The sequence below is a fragment of the Juglans microcarpa x Juglans regia genome, chromosome 2D, assembly GCF_004785595.1.
Source record: "Juglans microcarpa x Juglans regia isolate MS1-56 chromosome 2D, Jm3101_v1.0, whole genome shotgun sequence".
Taxonomy (NCBI): domain Eukaryota; kingdom Viridiplantae; phylum Streptophyta; class Magnoliopsida; order Fagales; family Juglandaceae; genus Juglans; species Juglans microcarpa x Juglans regia.
In genome coordinates this window covers 43,110,865-43,130,931 of record NC_054596.1, presented here as the reverse complement: position 1 = coordinate 43,130,931, position 20,067 = coordinate 43,110,865, and the positions used below count along the sequence as shown (strand labels likewise).

The 20,067-nt window shown below is 39.0% G+C and overlaps 2 protein-coding genes across 4 annotated transcripts; both read left to right on the top strand.

The window, feature by feature from the left end:
* Window positions 1–1,064: 1,064 nt before the first annotated feature.
* LOC121250869 (phytochrome C) lies at window positions 1,065–14,586 on the top strand. 3 transcript variants are annotated; one of them, XM_041150100.1, is made up of 6 exons: window positions 1,065–1,637; window positions 1,740–3,849; window positions 9,910–10,726; window positions 11,707–12,003; window positions 12,575–12,661; window positions 13,742–14,586. In XM_041150100.1, the coding sequence occupies exons 2-6, from the start codon at window positions 1,806–1,808 to the stop codon at window positions 13,950–13,952; spliced, it is 3,456 nt and encodes a 1,151-aa protein (XP_041006034.1). In that variant the 5' UTR covers window positions 1,065–1,637; window positions 1,740–1,805; the 3' UTR covers window positions 13,953–14,586. The 3 variants fall into 3 exon arrangements, with proteins under 3 accessions (XP_041006034.1, XP_041006033.1, XP_041006035.1); XM_041150099.1 differs by having other exon boundaries at window positions 1,065–3,849; XM_041150101.1 differs by lacking the exon at window positions 12,575–12,661 and having other exon boundaries at window positions 1,065–3,849.
* Window positions 14,587–15,227: 641 nt separating this feature from the next.
* Window positions 15,228–19,352, top strand: LOC121250870 (putative pentatricopeptide repeat-containing protein At5g09950). The gene has a single exon (XM_041150102.1). The coding sequence runs from the start codon at window positions 15,419–15,421 to the stop codon at window positions 18,653–18,655; it is 3,237 nt and encodes a 1,078-aa protein (XP_041006036.1). The 5' UTR covers window positions 15,228–15,418; the 3' UTR covers window positions 18,656–19,352.
* The last annotated feature ends 715 nt before the right edge of the window (window positions 19,353–20,067 follow it).

Sequence of the window (20,067 nt, the reverse complement as noted above, 5' to 3'; positions counted from 1 at the left end):
ATTAATTAAATTTTTTACTCATCATTCATATACCATACATTTAATTAAAAAATAAAACAATAAATATAAAAAAATTATGAGTCGAATTTTTCTTATTTTCTACTTATCTCACTGAATTTCATTGCTCTAATATAAATAAACAAAATTGATAAAATATTAAATATTCAAACGAGATTCACATCCTCTAAAATAATTAGTTAGACTGCATTTAAATGTTAAACTGAGTTGAGTTGAGTTAAGATGATAAAATATTGTTAAAATGTTACTTTTTAATATTATTATTATTTTAAAATTTAAAAAATTAAATTATTTATTATATTTTTATTAAAATTTTAAAAAAATAATAATAATAAATTAAAATGAATTGAAATAAGTTAAACAAAAGTCATTGATATCTCCGCCAACCGGCCCCAGAAACTTTATCGTGTGACCATCAAGGACGAGAAGTGAGATGTCTCTGATTCTGATTAATCAAAATGGACGACAAAATCTGATCCCCAAACTACACTGCTGGTTGTACTTGAGATACACACAAATCCTCCCAACCCAATCCAACCCCGCTCCCCACCCCCAGACCACAAGTACAAGTCTACAGGCGTAGAGAAAGTAAATTTGAAGTTAACAAGAACACTACCCACAATGAAACAAAACCCACGTCCCATGTAAGCGAAACACTACCCGGCTTTATTTTATTTATGAAAACTATCCCAATCCATTTTTAAGTTATTAGCTTCTCGATTAATGGGTACGCAAATTCAGGTCGGTTTCACGTGTTGGTTATCCGTGGCCTGCAAGTTTGACGGTCAGTAGCACACATCACTCTCCCACCGTCCGACCGGCAACTTTTATTTGTACAAGGATGCGGTGATTATGCCGTTTCATGTTGACCGCTGAACGTATTATTTAGTATAAATTTTTTTTAATATTTTTTTAATATATTTAAAAAATAAAAAAAATATCAATATACTTAAAATTACCTTTTAATCATTAAATAAAAAAAAAATTAACTAGCAGTCAAATAAAATGGATAAAACAGAGAGACAAAATAACTTTTTCCTTTATACAATATAACTCTCTAAATAGTTTCGGAATATTTGTTTAATATTTATCTTTCATAAGCTTTTCGGAACTTTATGAATACTCGGCCTTGGGATTTGAATTTGATTTATATGAGTGTCAATCTCAATTTGAGGTTATAAAACAAATAGTTGGGATTAGTTAAGTACGCGCCGAGGAAAAAAAAAAGAGATCTTAAATAAGCTGCGGAAAATGGTTGTGTTATGGGTTTTCAGATTTTGTTCTTATCTGCTCTGAGTATGTGGGGATATTGTTATCTAGGATTCGTTTTTGGAGGGGTTTTGTGAACGCTTTATAGACAACCCTCTTTGGTGATGTTATAGCAGAATCCGTTTTGGATGACCCCTTTTTCTTTTCTTGGGGGCCTTTTCACTTTTGGTTGAGAATAGAATCACGAAGACTATGTGAATTGAAGTACCTTCTTTTTGTTTTTAAGCTTTTCATGGCTTCATGGGATTTTATATGAACGGTCTGCTTTTTTGCTATTGAAATGGTGGTGCGTTTTACTCTTTTCGACTTTCATGATGATTCGTGGTCCGGTAGATTCCAGCGGAAAAAAAGTAGGTTATTTGAAATGGATTTTGAATTTGATTTCGGTTTACGCAGATAGTTCGGATTTACATGTTTGGGGTTTAAACTCAAGTACAGTAGTTTTCCATAAGGGTTGGGTCGATCGAAATTGCTACTGGAGGAAGAAAGAGAGGATTGTGGAGGAGGAGGGTTGAGAGATGTCATCAAATTCGACGAACAAGACGAATTGCTCTAGGAACAGCTCTGATCGATCAAAACGTGGGGCTCGTGTGGTTGCGCAGACCCCCATCGATGCGAAGCTTCATGTAGACTTTGAAGAGTCTGAACGGTTTTTTGATTACTCAACTTCAATTGAAGTCAACATCTCGAGTTCCACTAGCAATGTTCCTTCCTCTACTGTGTCAGCTTACCTGCAAAGGATGCAGAGAGGAAGCCTTATTCAACCGTTCGGTTGCTTGATTGCTGTGGACGAGCAAAACTTCACGGTTCTTGCCTACAGCGAAAATGCCCCTGAAATGTTGGACTTGGCTCCACATGCTGTTCCAAGCATTGAACAGCAAGAAGCCCTAGCTTTTGGAACAGATGTTCGAACACTCTTTCGGTCGTCGGGTGCCACTGCTTTGCAGAAGGCAGCAAATTTTGGGGACGTAAATCTTCTCAACCCCATATTGGTTCATTGTAAAACCTCAGGTAAGCCCTTTTACGCGATTCTGCACCGAATTGATGTGGGGTTAGTTATAGATTTAGAACCAGTAAATCCAGCTGATGTGCCAGTGACTGCTGCTGGGGCCTTGAAATCTTATAAGCTAGCAGCCAAAGCCATATCGAGATTGCAGTCCTTGCCAAGTGGGAATATATCACTGATATGTGATGTTTTAGTCAAGGAAGTTAGTGACTTGACAGGTTATGATCGTGTAATGGTGTATAAATTTCATGAAGATGACCATGGAGAAGTGGTAGCTGAGTCCCGCAGACCTGATCTGGAACCTTATCTTGGTTTGCATTACCCGGCTACCGATATACCACAAGCTTCAAGATTCCTATTCATGAAGAACAAGGTTAGAATGATATGCGATTGTTTGGTGCCTCCAGTTAAAGTAATTCACGACAAGAGATTGTCTCAGCCACTGAGCCTTTCTGGATCTACTCTGAGATCTCCTCATGGTTGTCACGCACAGTATATGGCAAATATGGGTTCAATTGCATCCCTTGTGATGTCTGTGACTATCAATGAAGATGATGGAGAGCTGGAGAATGATCAGCAGAAGGGAAGAAAATTGTGGGGTTTGGTTGTTTGCCATCATGCAAGTCCTAGGTTTGTTCCATTTCCTTTGAGGTATGCCTGTGAGTTCTTGATTCAAGTGTTTGGTGTGCAGATCAACAAAGAAGTGGAGTTGGCTGCTCAACTAAGGGAGAAGCATATTTTGCAAACTCAAACTGTTCTTTGTGATATGCTCCTTAGAGATGCTCCTGTAGGTATTGTTACTCAATCACCTAATGTTATGGATCTTGTTAAGTGTGATGGAGCTGCACTATACTACAGGAAGAAATTTTGGTTGCTTGGAGTCACCCCAACAGAGGCACAGATTACAGATATAGCTGAATGGCTTCTTGAGTGCCATGATGGTAGCACGGGTTTAAGTACCGATAGCCTTATGGAGGCTGGCTACCCAGGTGCCTCAGGTCTTGGAGATGAAGTCTGCGGGATGGCAGCTGTTAGGATTACTTCAAGGGATTTCCTGTTTTGGTTCAGGTCTCACACCGCAAAAGAAATCAAGTGGGGTGGTGCAAAACATGACCCAGATGACAAGGACAAAGGAAGAAAGATGCATCCCAGGTCATCCTTCAAGGCTTTTCTGGAGGTGGTTAAGCGACGGAGCGTCCCTTGGGAAGATGTGGAAATGGATGCCATCCATTCCTTACAGCTGATATTGAGAGGGTCTTTGCAAGATGAGATTGTGGATGAGTCCAAAATGATCGTGAATGTTTCATCAGTTGATGACAAGATACAGAGGGTGGATGAATTACGCATCGTCACAAATGAAATGGTGCGCCTTATAGAGACAGCTGCAGTCCCCATTTTGGCTGTCGATGCCTCTGGTTGTATAACTGGGTGGAATACCAAAGCTGCTGAACTAACAGGCCTGTCTGTTGAGCAAGCCATCGGTATGACCTTGATTGACGTTGTCTGGGAAGATTCAGTTAAAGTGGTGAAGAATCTGCTCATCTTGGCATCTCAAGGTGATCCTAGTCTTCTTCTTTTCAATTTAACTTTTTAGCTGGAGAAATGCATCAGTCACAAAAAGATCCCACAAAAGTAAACCTACAAATTAGCGTGGCTTGATATGATATGTTAGATTGTAAAACTACTTTTATTGTAAAGCAAAATGAACATATTATATGAAATCATGTCAATTTATGAGTTTACTTTTATAGGGTCTCTTTGTGGCTGTAGCACTTATCTTTTAGCTACAGTTTCTTTTTTGATAAATAAGAAATTTATTAAAAAACGTAATTAGGCATAGCCCAAATACACAGGAAGTGTACAAGAGAGAAACACCTAATTACAAGCTAACCCTGAAAAACAGTACAAAAGTCATTAAGACTATTCCCATTCACTACAATACCTGAAGCCCAAAGCAACAAAGTATAAAAAAATGAAAACCCTTATCCCTTCCACCGATCGTTCTCTATTCTCAAAACAGCGCCCATTCCTCTCATTCTAAATACACCACATAAGACAAAGAGGTACCATTTTTCAAACAGTTGCTATTGGATGATTTCCTAGAATCCCTCTCCAACACGCCAAGAGGTTCACCACCCTCTTAGGCATCACCCAAGCAATTCCCGCCTTAGCAAAGACCTCGTCCCACAAAGCCTTCGATACATCACAATGAAGAAGAAGATGATCCACCGATTCACCACATATTTTGCACATAAAACATCAATCCATTGCAATGATACCACACTTTCTTAACTTGTCAATGGTAAGAATTTTCCCATGAGAAGCCAACCACCCGAAGAAAGCCACCTTAAGAGGCACCTTGCATCTCCAAATGTTTTTCCAAGGAAAAAAGTCAGTAGAAGAATGTGGCGCCAAGACCTTGTATAAAGATCTGACCGAGAATTTCTTATTACCAAACTGATTCCAAAGTAATCTATTCTCCCCTCTAGAGTTTATGTTTAAAGCATAAAGCAAGCTGTAAAAATAAGAAATGTCCCCTACTTCCCAATCTTGGACATCTCTAATAAAACATACTGACCACTGAATAAAACCAGCAGTAATCTCCAAGTAATTAGCCACAAAAGCACCTTTATTAGAAGCAATTCTGAAGAGAGAGGGGAAAACATTTTTCAAGGCCTCGTCTCCACACCACAAGTCATGCCAAAAACTTATCCAGTTTCCCCTTCCCACCTCAAATTTGAAATATCTGAAGAACTCCCCCCATCCATTATGAATGAATCTCCACACTCCCACACCATATCTCTTACTTCATTGGAGCTCCAACCACTCCAGGAACTCTCATACTTTGCATCAATAACAATTCTCCAAAGAGCATCCCCTTCTTGATGATACCTCCACAACCATTTCCCTAAAAGAGCCTTATTGAAAGTTTTCAGCTTTCTAATTCCCAAACCTCCCAATGTAAGAGGAGTGCAAATCTTATCCCACTTAAGCAAATGGAATTTCTGCTCATTCTCCATATGCTCCACAAGAAAGCACAAAATATCCCTTCCATTCTATTAGCCACTCCTACAGGCAAAGGAAAAAGAGATAAATAATAGGTTGGGATATTAGATAACGTGCTCTTGATTAAAGCGATCATACCCAATGTTTTGAATACCGTACCGGATAGCGTACCGGTCAAGGCACTGGAACGAAATATTTCGGTACCGGTACCGTTTCGGGATAGCGTTTCGGGATAACGTTTCGGGATAGTCGATCTATAAATAAATTATATATATAAATATATATAAAAATTATATTCTAAAATAATAGTCTATATATAAATAAATTATATACAAATACATATATATATAAATTATAAATAGTCTAGTCCGAATTGAGGGTTAAAAAATAAGTTTGTAGTTTGAAAAAACGAAAAAAAAAAAAAAAAAAAAAAAAAAACACGAGCCGAAATATCGGCCGGTACCGGCCGAAATATAGGCCGGTACAGGCCGAAATTGAGGCCGGTATGACCGGTACCGGCCGGTACGGTCGGTATTTTGGCCGGTACGGAACAGGTATAGTACCTGTACCGGCCGGACGGCCGAAACGAAAAATTTCGGCCATACCGGCCGGTACGGTACGAAATTTAAAACTTTGATCATACCACCTTTGGACAGATAAATCCTTTTCCAACCAGCCAATCGACATATTGGGCTTGTTTGGAAATAGATCTCATCCCAAAATTCTCATCTCATCTATCTCATCTCCTTCCCAAACATAATTCAAATACAAACATTTTCAAACTAATCATTACAACTTCTTCAAACTAATCATTACAAATTTTTCAAACTTTTAAACAAAAAATAAAAAGCAATTCAACTTTTTCAAACTCCCAAACAAAAATAATATTATAAAACTATATTCTAACAATATTTTAGCTTTATAATATTTTTTTCAACTTTTTCTCTCATTTCTCAAAATCCAAAAATACTCAACTCAAACTATCTCACTACTATTCACAAACTATCTTATTACTATTCACAAAATTCTCATATCGTCTCACTCCCTAAACGAGCCCTTAATCTTCCTCTATAATCCCATCAAATAACCTTGGATTTGTGAGGTGCCCCCAATGGGAGACCAAGATACTTCAAAGGCAAGCTAGAGACTTTGTAGCCCAAAATATTAGCCATATCCGCTATATTATTTACCATACCAACAGGAATCATTTCAAACTTTGATAAGTTCACCTTTAAGCCTGATGCGGCTTCAAAATATAGTAGGAGAGCCTGTAGAGAATGGATCTGATTAGAATTTGGCTCACAAAGGATTAAAGTGGCATCCGCAAAGAGGAGATGAGAAACATTAACGCTGCCATACGAAGGACTGCCCACCGAAAAGCCCGATATGAATCTCCTATCCGCCGCCACCTTCAACATTTGGCTCAACACATCCATGACTAAAATAATAGGGAAAGGGGACAGTGGATCCCCTTGTCTCAATCCCCGAGAGCTATTAAAAAAACCAGTTGGTGTGCCATTAACCAAAACTGAAAATCTAACTGTTGATATGCAGTGATTCATCCAATTACACCACCTCTCCCCAAAACCATATCTACCAAGGGTATAAACCAAAAAATCCCAGTTAACGTGATCGAAAACCTTCTCCATATCCAATTTACAAAGGATGCCAGGAACTCTACCTTTGATTCTACTCTCCAAGCACTCATTTGCAATAAGAACGGAGTCAAGAATTTGTCTTTCCTTAACAAAGGCATTTTGAAATTTTGTGATGATCTTCCCCATAACCACACTCATACTGTTGGCAAGCACCTTCGAAATGATTTTGTATACACTACTAATAAGACTGATGAGACAAAAATCCTTCACCTCCATGGACCCAATTGTTTTAGGAATAAGTGCAATAAACGTAGCATTAAGATTTTTCTCGAATTTCATAAATGAATGAAATTCGAGAAAAACCTTCATGATGTCGTCCTTAACAATGTCCCAACATACCTGAAAAAATGCCCTGGAGAATCCATCTAGGCCCAGAGCTTTATCTTTGTCCATTCCTCTGACCACATTGAGTACCTCCTCCTCTTCAAACATTCTATCCAACCAAAGTGCAGTAGGTTGGTCAATCGAATCAAACATCAGCCCATCAACCTTAGGACACTAGGAATAAGGCTCCGTTAGGAACTTTTCATAAAAATGAACAATGTGATCCTGAATTTCAGATTGATCCATCATGACACTACCTTCCAAGTGAAGCACCTCAATGACATTATTCCTACTATGAGAATTGGCAACTCTTTGAAAGAAGTTGGTGCAGTTGTCCCCTTCCTTGAACCAAAGGGCTTGAGACTTTTGTTGCCAAGAAATCTCCTCCATGAGAGTAATTTTTTCCAGTTCAATAGCAACACCAAGATACCTTTCCTTCCATCAACCGATAAAACCCCAACAGTCTATTTTTCATCAAAGCGAATTAGCTCCTCAAAAAGAGACTTTTTCTGATCCACTATGTTCCCGAGGACTTCCTCATTCCATTTCCTCAAATCATTTTTCAATGCTTTTAGTTTCCTTGCTAAGACATAACTAGGTGTACCCAACAACTGATAAGAGGACCACCACTCTCTTACCTTATTTACAAAGCCATCAGCTTTTAACCACATGTTCTCAAATTTAAAATATCTCCGCCCCCCATGAATTTCCCCACGGTCCAAAAGGATGGGAAAATGATCGGAACTTAATCTAGGAAGACGTTTTTGACATAAGTCAGGGAAATGCGCCTCCCAAGAAGGGGAAACAAGAAATCTGTCTAACCTGGACCATGCCCTCCCGTTCAACCAAGTGAAATCGCCCCCTGCCAAAGGGTAAGTCAATCAAACCCAGCTCAAAGATTAAATCAGAAAAATCAACCATGGCCGGAACAATACAAGAATCTCCATTCACTTGGATACCGAGTGATGTTATAATCGCCACCAATACACCACGCACCCTCCCACCAACTGCACAAGCCAGCAATCTCACCCCAAAGAAATTTTCTTTCACTATCGACATTAGTTCCATACACACCAGCAAAACTCCACCTGAAACCATCATTAACATTCATAAAAGAACAAGCCACCAGATATTCCCCAATGAATTCATCCACCAGATTTACAACTATCTTATCCCACATCAAAATAATACCCCTGGAAGCCCCTGAGAAGCTAAAGAGGCCCATCCGACATAAGAACAACCCACAAACTTCTTATAATGTTTCTGTCAATGGATTTCAGTTTGGTTTCTTGCTAACAAATGACATCTACTTTGAGCTGCATATCATGCTATTTGTGGAATGTTTATGCTTTTCGAGGAAAATGCTCAAGATTGTTCCTGCATGAATTTAGATTTGTTGTTATTGAGGGATTTGTACAGTTAAGCCTCTTATATTTGTGTTCTTTAGATTGAAGAATGTGACTTGGGTACAATCAGACTCATACCTTGTTGGACGTCCTTTCATCATGCAGTCACATCTAAGGATGAAGAAACAGATTATCAGATGAGCACAACAAATGAAAAATGAACCTTTGCATAATTGAGATTTAGTTAAGACATTGTTTCTAAGTCAGAGGTCTAACCGGAGAAATTATCATGCTTTTGCAGTTTTTGGTTCAAGTGCTGCTTCATAATTCACTCTTATCAACTGTGCGAGATAAATTATTGTTGAAATATAGTGAATAATTGATAATAAAATGATATAGCTTGTTATAATATAAATTAAATGATTAAATCACCTCTTCACTTAAGTTTAAACTTTTGGGATAATTGATGATTTAACATAATATTAGAGCAAATGTTCAGAGTTTGAACCCTAATTCAACACTTCACCCCATTTAAATTAAATTTTCCATGTGTTAACCCGCCTTAATAGGCGGGGTCTAATTCACACATAAGGGGAGTGTTAAAATATAAATTAAATGATTAATTCACATCTTTCCATTAGTTTCAGCTTTTGAGCTAACTAGTGATGTACCATAGCACATCAACCAAAGCCATTTCTGTTCTATCCATCTTATTAAATACATGGACGAAATAGAAAACTACAGTTGTATAACGAACTATGTACCGGTTCTGTATAATAAAATCTTATCTACCTCATGTTCAATCAGCTAATTGTATCCTCTTGCCTTTTTCTTGCTCGTAAAGGGTAGGAAGGGGCAGCCGGAGGTGACCTCCCTACCTAGGTGTGACTATAGTAGCACTCCACCTGCTGGGAACTAGACTGGAGGGGCTTAGACGTTGAGAAGCTGCAAGCATTTTTTCAAGTCGGTTTGAGTCATAGCCTAGAACCTAGCCCCATGAGGGAATTCAATGATCCTTTAGCGACCAATACTAATAGTCTAAGGCGAATTCATATTCGGGTTTGAACTCGGGATCTATTACATGCCAAACCACATGGGAGGAACCCAAGGACCATTGAGCCTACCCTTGGTGGTGCATCCTCTTCCCAATTACTTTTATGTTGTATTAATTTGCTTCTTTAAGTTTTAGCTCAACTCTTATCTTCTGCTTCATATTCTTTTTGTTTTTCTATTCTTTAATGATTTTTGTGGTAGACAATCTAATCTGATATTATAATGGCAGGTATAGAAGAGAAAAATATTGAAATCAAACTTAAAACATTTGGTCCTCAGGAAAACAGTGGTCCTGTAATCTTGGTAGTTAATGCATGTTGCAGCCGAGACACAAAAGAAAACGTTGTTGGGGTTTGCTTTGTTGGCCAAGATGTCACTGGACAAAAAGTAATTTGGGACAAATATACTCGTATCCAAGGTGATTATGTTGGAATTATGCGGAGCCCTTCTGCACTTATTCCTCCAATTTTTATGGCTGATGAGCATGGCCGATGCTTGGAATGGAATGATCCAATGCAAAAAGTGTCTGGTTTGAAGAGGGAAGAGGCCACTTCCCGGATGCTTCTTGGGGAGGTCTTCACGGTAAATAGTTTTGGCTGTCAGCTTAAAGATCATGATACATTAATCAAGCTTAGGATACTACTTAATGGGGTAATTGCAGGCCAGGAGGTAGATAAGTTGTTGTTTGGATTCTTTGATCAGCAGGGTAATTATATTGAAGCATTACTTTCAGCAAACAAAAGGACTGATGCAGAGGGAAGGATTACTGGGGTTTTGTGTTTTTTGCATGTGTCAAGTCCAGAACTTCAGTATGCTATGCAGGTGCAGAGGATATCCGAACAGGCTGCAGCTGATAACATCAAGAAATTGGCATATATTCGTCGAGAAATCAGTAAGCCGCTGAATGGGATTATGTTTATGCAGAATCTAATGGGATCTTCTGATTTAAGCAAAGAGCAGAAGCAGCTACTTAAGACAAGCTCATTGTGTCAGGAACAATTAGCTAAGGTTGTTGATGACACTGATATTGAAAGTATCGAGGAATGGTATGGCCTTTAGTTCGAGCATTTATTGGCATGCTTGTTTACTTAAAACAACTTATTTTTTCCATATAAAATCAGGTTCTCATATCATTCTGGATGAAGTTAATCTTAATAGACACTTAGGTTCTCGTAATCTTTCTGTGTCATTATTCTCATGCATAAATCTGGCACGAAGTCATTGATGGAAACTTTTGTTTTGGACACCTGCTTGTTATTTTAGTATGGAACAGCCCAACTGCATGCCAAAAGAAGTGTGGTACAAGGCCGCTTTTGAAATTGATGGACAGCCTGGTCTCCTTTGTTTGGTTTGAATGTCATAAATTGCTCATGAATTTCTTACTGACTTCTGTAAAAGGGGATTGTTTCAATAGCATTGATCAATGCAAAATGCAAAGTAAAGAGCACCAGTAGGGGAGAAATAAGATTAAAGGTTTAGTGTTATGTTTTGATTGTAGATATATTTATGCCTTCTTGCAGGAGTAATTGAGAAGGATAACGATATTATATTGGTCAGTTGTTATTAGAATACGAGGAATGTCAGATATAAATACCATGGACAGTGAGAAAGAATGGAAGATCTCAGTTCCCAACTTCAATAGCATAGAATTCTTGTCCTTTTTTAATTTGTGGTGTCTTCTCTGAGCCATTCATTTTTTACGTTCAAAGGAGTGTAGCTGGTGGCTCATTATGTATTCAGATCCAATTGCTGTTTATATGCTACAGTTTTTCCTTTGGTCAGAGTCCCCCCTTCGTTTGCCAGTTGCCTTTTTAGTCAATCATCGGGTAGTCATGCATATATCCCTTGTTCATGTTATATGCGCATTACAAGATTTTGAGTTTCATTGTGAATTACCCTTCTGTTTATGTTTATTATATGTAAAGTGATGCTCAGTGTGTATTCCAGTATTTTGCTTTTCTGATTGATGTTATAGATTTTGTTTGCCTTCTAAAAGACCTTTGATCTTTGGGACACCTGTTTACAGTTACATGGTAATGAGCTCTGGTGAATTTAGCCTTGGTGAAGCTCTTGAAGCTGTCATAAACCAAGTTATGATCTTGTGCCGGGAGCGTCGGGTGCAGGTCATCCATGATTTACCTGCTGAAGTATCATCGATGCACTTATATGGAGACAACTTGAGGCTTCAGCAGGTTCTTTCACAGTTTATGACTACTGCACTCCTCTTCACCCCTGCATTTGAAGGATCACTTATTGCCTTCAGGGTGAATCCAAAAAAGGAACGTATAGGGATGAAAATACGCATCGTCCGTCTTGAATTTAGGTAAATCTATTAAATACCTAATAGTATTTTCTAATTTATATTGCCTTGTCATAAATTTTAATGCTTTGTATTGCTCAATTATTAGTTGCCACCCTAGGTCAGTAACAAATGCTTGTCAGATGAATGCCTGAATGATGTATGGAGTACTATCATCAAAATATCACCAATTCAAAAATCTCTTATTCGTTATAAATATGAAAGTGAAAAAACAAATCAAAGAAGGTATTTGAGGCTCAATATTTTATTTGTCACTGAATGCCATAAAATATAGGATTATGAATGTGAAAAGGAGATTAAGGTGGATGTGTAGGATATGAGGTGATTATAATCTCTTTATAATTGTGGGTCCTGATGAGGTTTCTACATTTAATGCTTTTACGTATTTGAAAAATAAAAGTGTAACAGTGGCTCTTGATGCATGTCTAAGATTATGCTGCCACTTGAGACTTTCTGGGGAAGAAAGGCTGAAAATGGCAATGGCTTTGCTATGTAGGTTGACCTTAGTTATCCATTTTCAGTAAGGATGAGTGAGAACCTTGATCTCTTTTCTAAAATGGTAAAACGTATCCAGGAACAGGTCTGAAAATGCCACAAATGTGAGAGAAGCAAATATTAGAACGCAGAGGAAGCCACATAGGATGATACCAAAATTTGCAGGGTAAATAATGTTTGTGATAATATATATTCCAATCGAACGAGTTCTTTTTGCACTTGCTTTGCCATATGTAACACTTTCCAAATCCATGGTTTTCCTTCCCAAGTGTCCTTCTCATTTTCTCATTTCCATCCTGTACGTTGTTTTCACTTTCACCCTCCATATCCTGCATCACATTGTTGAATGCATAAGAATAAAAGATTAAGAAAAAAGCTATAATGAATAGATTAGCCATATCCTAATGTAAATGACTAGAAACACAAATGGATCCCACAAACTGACATGGCACACTACCAGCGTGCCTAGCCAGTTAAGTTTTTTATTTTTTTCCTTTCACTCCTCCCAGCCCCCATTACCCACCCCGTCAGGCCAGAGAGAGATCTAGATAGATAGAGAGAGAGAGAGAGAGAGAGAGATCGCGTACCTACCGGTGAGGGGCGACGATGAAGACGTTCCGATGTCAGTGACAGGGTGAAGAAGATGACTGGGCTGCAGTGAGGGGCGAGGAAGGTAAGGGGTGTGGCAGCAACGTCGGCGAGGGGCTAGGAAGGTGCGGCGGCAATGTTGGTGAGGGGCTGCGGCGGCGCTAGGTTCGAGGGTTTGGGAAAGGGAGCAGGGAAGGGGGAGGAGGGGATGGGCGCAGGGGAGAAGGGGAGGGGGGGGGGGGGGGGGAAGAGAAGAAGACTGACGTGGCACACTGGCATTGTGCCACCTCAGTTTGTGGGATCCCTTTGTGTATCTAGCAGCCCTCTATGCTAATTAATTAATCCAACTTCTGGCATCAAAGAGAAAATTGGGACAGAATTTGGGTGCAACGCTGGAAGAATTATTAGGCCTTTTACAGGAAAGAAATGAAGTTCTGAATATTTGCCATTCTCTCTGTAGTTTGTAGAGTTACCTCTTATCATTAGATTTTTTTATTTTTTTACTTTTATAGTGCATCTTATCAGCATAATTATGTGTGCGCTACAACAATATCATACATTATCCATTGTGTTTTATATTTTTTCCATGTGACATGCATCGCAATTATCCCAACTAGTCATTAGGAGTCCATGAATAATCGTGTGGTTCACATGGCAGGATCACCCAACCAGCACCTGGTGTACCAGAAAATCTGATTCAAGAGATGTTTCACCACAATCCCCGCGTCTCAAGGGAAGGTCTCAGTCTATACATCAGCCAGAAGCTTGTGAAGATTATGAATGGCACTGTACAGTATCTAAGAGAAGCAGACAAATCATCCTTTATAATTCTTATAGAATTTCCATTGGCATGTCACACTGACCAATGAATCTGTATTCTATGACACCCCCAACATCCGTTGGCGACTTATCAAGTGAATGGCACATGGGTGATGCCAACATGAGTTCCTGCATGGCCCAGAGATTGACCAGGGATTATTTAGAGGCTGGATGATGCTTGAATTTATGCTCTGCAACTTGGGAAACCAGAATCTTTTACCAGAAAACGCAGAACGGATGAGTTGAATAGCTGGGTGATCAATTTTGATGTTTCTGGAAGTGAATTAACATAATAAGCTCACTGGAAACCTTCTCAAAACCTCAAGCTTGATATATTCTTTCCGGACCCCCCTGTAACCTCTTTTGTAACATCACTCGTCAATTAGTTTGGCTTTGTTTTTAGGGAGAGCTTGGTTGCTAAAACCTCTCTGTGTCTTTGAAACTGACTCCAGCTCTGGCGTGTGCAGTTTAGGATGTGGAATAAGCCAAGTAGAGGTAGTATCATGTTTAGATAGAGATGTATACATTAACGTTGTGAAATAACATCGATCATACGGACTTGGACAGCCAAAGCAGGCCATTGGCATGGTAATGCTTACCCATTCTATATGCGGGAAAAAATCTTTGTTAAGCACGTGACTTCTATTAGTATTATATTATTATCAACGTCATCATTCTAGTTCAGTTCCATTTTCCTGTCAATAGATCTATGTTGCGAGTAAAGTGTAGTTGCCAGACACTGCCTCAATCATAACAGGAAGTTGATTCCTCAGGCATCAGGATGGAGCTGGTGCATCTGGACGTGCTAGTGAAGTGTATATGATTGAATTGCTTCACGCTCTTAAATGTGTACCAAATATGAATGCTAGAGGTATGTATGCTATCTATAGTTTACCAATGACAGCAGTCCCAGGGCACTAACTTCCTCATTGAAAAGCCTATCGTGGGGGCATCATCAGTGAGTACTCGCAAGAGGGCATCGTCTAATAGCAGTTAAACTGTTCTAAAACCACACGGATAGATTAATTAGGGTCTGTCTAGAATAAGAGTGGCATATAGCATTATTCCTTCTTTTAAATGGAGTGGTGTGAACTTTTATATATAACTAAGCAACATGCAATTAATTTAATTGAGGAGTTTTTTTTTTTTTTTTTGGTTTTTGAGTTGGGGAGGGGGGTTTCGAACTCTAGATTTTTATTTTGAAAATTAGAGGTTATGTCACCCAGATTACAGGCCTTTTGGCATTTAATTGAGAGGAGTTAAAAAGTCTGTTAAGACTATAAATGCTGAGCTAACAAAAACGAGGGCATATAATTGTATACATCAGTGTACTTTCGCGGTGATTAATAAAATTTATCGTAATTTAAAATAAAATAAAAACAAAAATAGGGACATTGCTTTTGCTTAGCCTACTTATCTTCATTTCCACGAATGAAGCCAAACGTGCCCTTAACTAGTGAAAACCCCAAAAGGCTCCAACAGGCATGAACCAAGACGTTGCTGTCATAGCAGTACTATGTTTCGCTGGTTCCTTACATGCACTCGCAGGCGACTACCCAACCATTTAAACTCTACTTTTACTACATGCACTGTCTCACCAATTCCACCACAAGACAATCCTTTTTTCCTCGAACCCCAAAACCCAACAAATCAGCTTAGAACATCCCCTCTTTTAATCCCATTACAAAACTTAGTTGATCAGTACAAAAAATCTCAGGCCCAACTTGCAAGGTCGCCCACCTCATCACATGTTTCCTATTCGGGTTCCGAAACGCGTGAATTTCTAGTTAGTCGATACCGCGATTCTCGTTGTTCAGAAGATGCAAAAGAGCTACATTTGCACATTTTCAAAAATGGGTTTGCTAATGATTTGTTTTTGTGCAATACCCTTATTAATATTTATGTCAAGAATGGTGACTTGGTTTCAGCACGTAACTTGTTTGATGAAATGCGCGAAAGGAATTTGGTTACGTGGGCTTGTTTGATTTCAGGGTACACCCAGAATGGCATGCCTGATGAGGCTTGTACGCTTTTAAAAGGGATGGTTTCTCAGGGATTTTGTCCAAATCACTATGCTTTTGGTAGTACTCTTCAAGCTTGCCAGCAGTGGAGACCGTTTGGAATTAAGTTTGGGATGCAAATTCATGGATTAATGTCAAAAACTCAGTACGCATTTGATGGGGTGGTATGTAATGCACTGATCGCAATGTATGGGAATTGTCAGGATTCTGCTGATGATGCTCGCCGTGTTTTTGATCAGATACATACCAAAAATTTGATATCATGGAATTCCATTATTTCGGTCTATTCTCAAAGAGGAGATGCAATATCTGCTTTTGAGCTCTTCTCGAGAATGCAACAGCAGGGCTTGGGATTCATTTCAAAACCTAATGAGTATACTTTCGGAAGCTTAATAACTGCTGCTTCTTCGTCAGTTGGTTCTGGTTTGAGTTTGCTTAGGCAGGTTCTCACCAGGGTTAAGAAGGCTGGATATCTTGGGGATCTGTATGTCGGTAGTGCTTTAGTAAGTGGGCTTTCCAGGTTTGGACTGAATGATTATGCCAAACAGGTTTTTGAGCAGATGAGTGTGAGGAATGCAGTCTCAATGAATGGCTTAATGGTTGGTTTGGTGAGGCAAAAACGAGGAGAAGAAGCAGCTGAGATTTTCCAGGGGATGAGAAATTTGGTTGATATCAATCTTGATTCATATGTTATTTTGTTAAGTGCTTTTCCTGAATTTACTCTGTTAGAGGATGGCAAAAGAAAGGGTACAGAGGTCCATGCGTACGTCATCCGAACTGGATTAATTGACATCAAGCATGAAATTGGCAATGGTCTTGTTAACATGTATGCTAAATGTGGTGCTATTGTGGATGCTTCCTCTGTTTTCAAACTCATGGTTTGTAAAGATTCAGTCTCATGGAATACTATGATTTCTGGTCTTGACCAGAATGAGCATTTTGAAGATGCCATCATTAGCTTCTGTGAAATGAGGAGAACTGGACTTATGCCTTCAAATTTCACATTGATTAGTACTTTGAGTTCATGTGCAAGCTTGGGGTTGAAGATGCTGGGACATCAACTACATTGTGAAGGAATTAAATTAGGACTTGATTTGGATGTTTCAGTTTGCAATTCACTTCTTGCACTGTATGCTGAGACTGGATGTCTTGCAGAATCTGAAAAGGTTTTCTACTTGATGCCAGAGTATGATCAAGTTTCATGGAATTCAGTAATTGGGGCTTTTGCTGATTCGGAGGCATCAGTTGTAGAAGCTGTGAAATATTTCATAAACATGATGCAAGCTGGATGGAGTCTTAATAGAGTAAGCTTTATAAATATTCTTGCTGCAGTGTCATCTCTTTCACTTCTCCAACTGGGCCATCAAATTCATGGTTTGGCGCTAAAATACTGTGTTGCAAATGACACTGCTATTGAGAATGCACTTTTGGCTTGCTATGGAAAGTGTGGAGAGATAGATGGATCTGAGAAGATCTTTTCTAGGATGTCGGAGGGGAGGGATGAAGTAAGTTGGAATTCTATGATTTCTGGATATATACACAATGAACTCTTGTCCAAGGCCATCGATTTAGTCTGGTTTATGATGCAGAGGGGTCAGAGATTGGACTGTTTCACCTTTGCTACTGTTCTCAGTGCTTGTGCTTCTGTTGCAACACTAGAGCGTGGAATGGAAGTCCATGCCTGTGCAATAAGAGCTTGCTTGGAATATGATGTTGTAGTTGGCAGTGCACTTATTGACATGTATACCAAATGTGGAAGAATAGATTACGCTTCAAGATTTTTTGAGTTGATGCCCATGAGGAACATCTATTCTTGGAATTCAATGGTATCAGGATATGCACGCCATGGACATGGACACAAAGCTTTGGAGCTTTTTTCACAGATGAAGTCATATGGTCAACCACCAGATCATGTCACCTTTGTTGGAGTCTTATCAGCTTGTAGCCATGTGGGGTTAGTGGATGAAGGTTTTAAGCATTTCAGATCCATGAGTGAAGTATATGATTTGGCTCCTCGGGTTGAGCACTTTTCATGTATGGTAGATCTCCTTGGGCGGGCAGGTGAACTTAAGAAGATAGAAGACTTCATCAATAAGATGCCAATAAAGCCTAATACTCTTATTTGGAGGACGGTGTTAGGGGCTTGTTGCCGAGCTAATGGTCGTAACACAGAGCTAGGTCATAGGGCTGCTGAAATGCTTCTAGAGTTAGAACCTCAAAATGCTGTTAACTATGTGCTTCTCTCTAACATGTATGCTTCTGGAGGGAAGTGGGAAGATGTGGCAAAGGCTAGAATGGCGATGAGGAAAGCAGCAGTAAAGAAAGAAGCTGGGTGTAGTTGGGTAACCATGAAGGATGGTGTTCATGTTTTCGTGGCTGGAGACAAATCACACCCAGAGAAAGAGTTGATATATGAAAAACTGAAGCAACTTAACAAGAAAATGAGAGATGCCGGATATGTCCCAGAGACTAGATTTGCGCTGTATGATCTTGAATTGGAGAACAAGGAAGAACTCCTAAGCTATCACAGTGAGAAACTGGCAGTTGCTTTTGCTCTCACTCGCAAATCCGGGCTGCCTATAAGGATAATGAAAAATCTTCGGGTTTGTGGTGACTGCCACTCTGCCTTTAAATATATATCAAAGATTGTTGGTAGACAAATAGTATTAAGGGATTCAAACCGATTTCATCATTTTGATGATGGTAAGTGTTCATGTGGGGATTACTGGTGATGGGCTTATGGAAACTTAAAATGGGGACGTTGTTCAGGGTATGATCATTCATTGGGGCAGCATTTTTTTCTAGAGTATTAAGAATACCAAGGCAAAATTGGCAGAATTCTACAGAGAAACTTCCTAGTGTTTCTCGGCATGGTTTTATTTGGGAAGGCTCAATACCAAGGCAAGGTTTTATACATTGGTTGGTTCTCATAGGCAGATCATGAACATAACTTAACATGAAATAAGTGAAGAGGAATGGTTTTGATGTTTTTTGTGCAGTAACAATGATGGATTTCTCTCACACTTCTTTCAATTGTCTGAATGTTACACTAAAGGGAATCTACTGTGCATTTGTTTTGCATCAGAAGATCCATTTTTGCTATGGGAGCGTGAAAGATTCAATTTATACGAGTCAGCCACTGTGATTTGCTGCCACCATGTACAATGCGTGCATTGCAAATAAAACTTATTTCTGAAGAGAGACATCCGAAAATCATGCTAGATCTATTGTCCTGTCATGTTGCTGGCTGTTGATAATATAACAAAAGGAACAGTAGGGATGGGCAAAATAGCCCTTTGATTGGCTGCTGTTTTAGTATGTTTTTGTTTTTGTTTTTTGTTTTGTTGATAAGTATTTGTTTAGGATGTTCAGGAATATTTGATTCTTGTGTAAATAGGAGGCACGCTAATGGTATATGTTTATATCTTATTTATCTTCATTAGTTATATGTGTCGTAACCCCAAGGGGTTGGCTCAAGTGGTGAAGGTCTTGGTCTTGGGATATCACTCTCTTTAAGGTCCAAGGTTCAACACCTCATGAGTGCAAACAATCCTTTAGAGCCACATCTCCTTGTGAAAAGTCAAAGTCAATCTTGGAATTTAACCCAATGTTTTGAATACCGTACCGGATAGCGTACCGGTCAAGGCACTAGAACGAAATATTTCGGTACGGGTACCGTTTCGTGTACCGTTTCGGGATAGTCGATATATGAATAAATTATATATATAAATATATATAACAATTATATTCTAAAATAATAGTTTATATATGAATAAATTATATATAAATATATAAATATATATAAATTATAAATAGTCTAGTCTAAATTGGAGGTCAAAAAATGAACTTATAGTTTAAAAAAATGAAAAAAAAAAATGAAGGCCGAAATATCGGCCGATTTAGGCCGAAACGGTCGGTACCGGCCGGTATTTAAGCCGGTACGAAATACAGGTAGTATCTGTACCGGCTCAGTGGCCGGTACGGCAAATATTGGCCGTACCGGCCGGTACGAAACGATTTTTAAAACTTTAATTTAACCACTTCCATGTAGGAAAACTTTCGAAGGTGTGATGCACGGGACTGAGGTTTATTCTACGGAGTGGATCCGAAAGGCCCTGCTTTGGAGAGGTTCCCGACATCAAGG

Coding starts and splice junctions, on each gene's coding strand:
- LOC121250870 (XM_041150102.1), top strand. CDS start 15,419: ATGTTTCGCTGGTTCCTTACATGCACTCGCAGGCGACTACCCAACCAT.
- LOC121250869 (XM_041150100.1), top strand. CDS start 1,806: ATGTCATCAAATTCGACGAACAAGACGAATTGCTCTAGGAACAGCTCT. Junction 3,850..9,909: donor GCTCATCTTGGCATCTCAAG/GTGATCCTAGTC, acceptor TTATAATGGCAG/GTATAGAAGAGAAAAATATT. Junction 12,004..12,574: donor ATCGTCCGTCTTGAATTTAG/GTAAATCTATTA, acceptor AAACGTATCCAG/GAACAGGTCTGAAAATGCCA.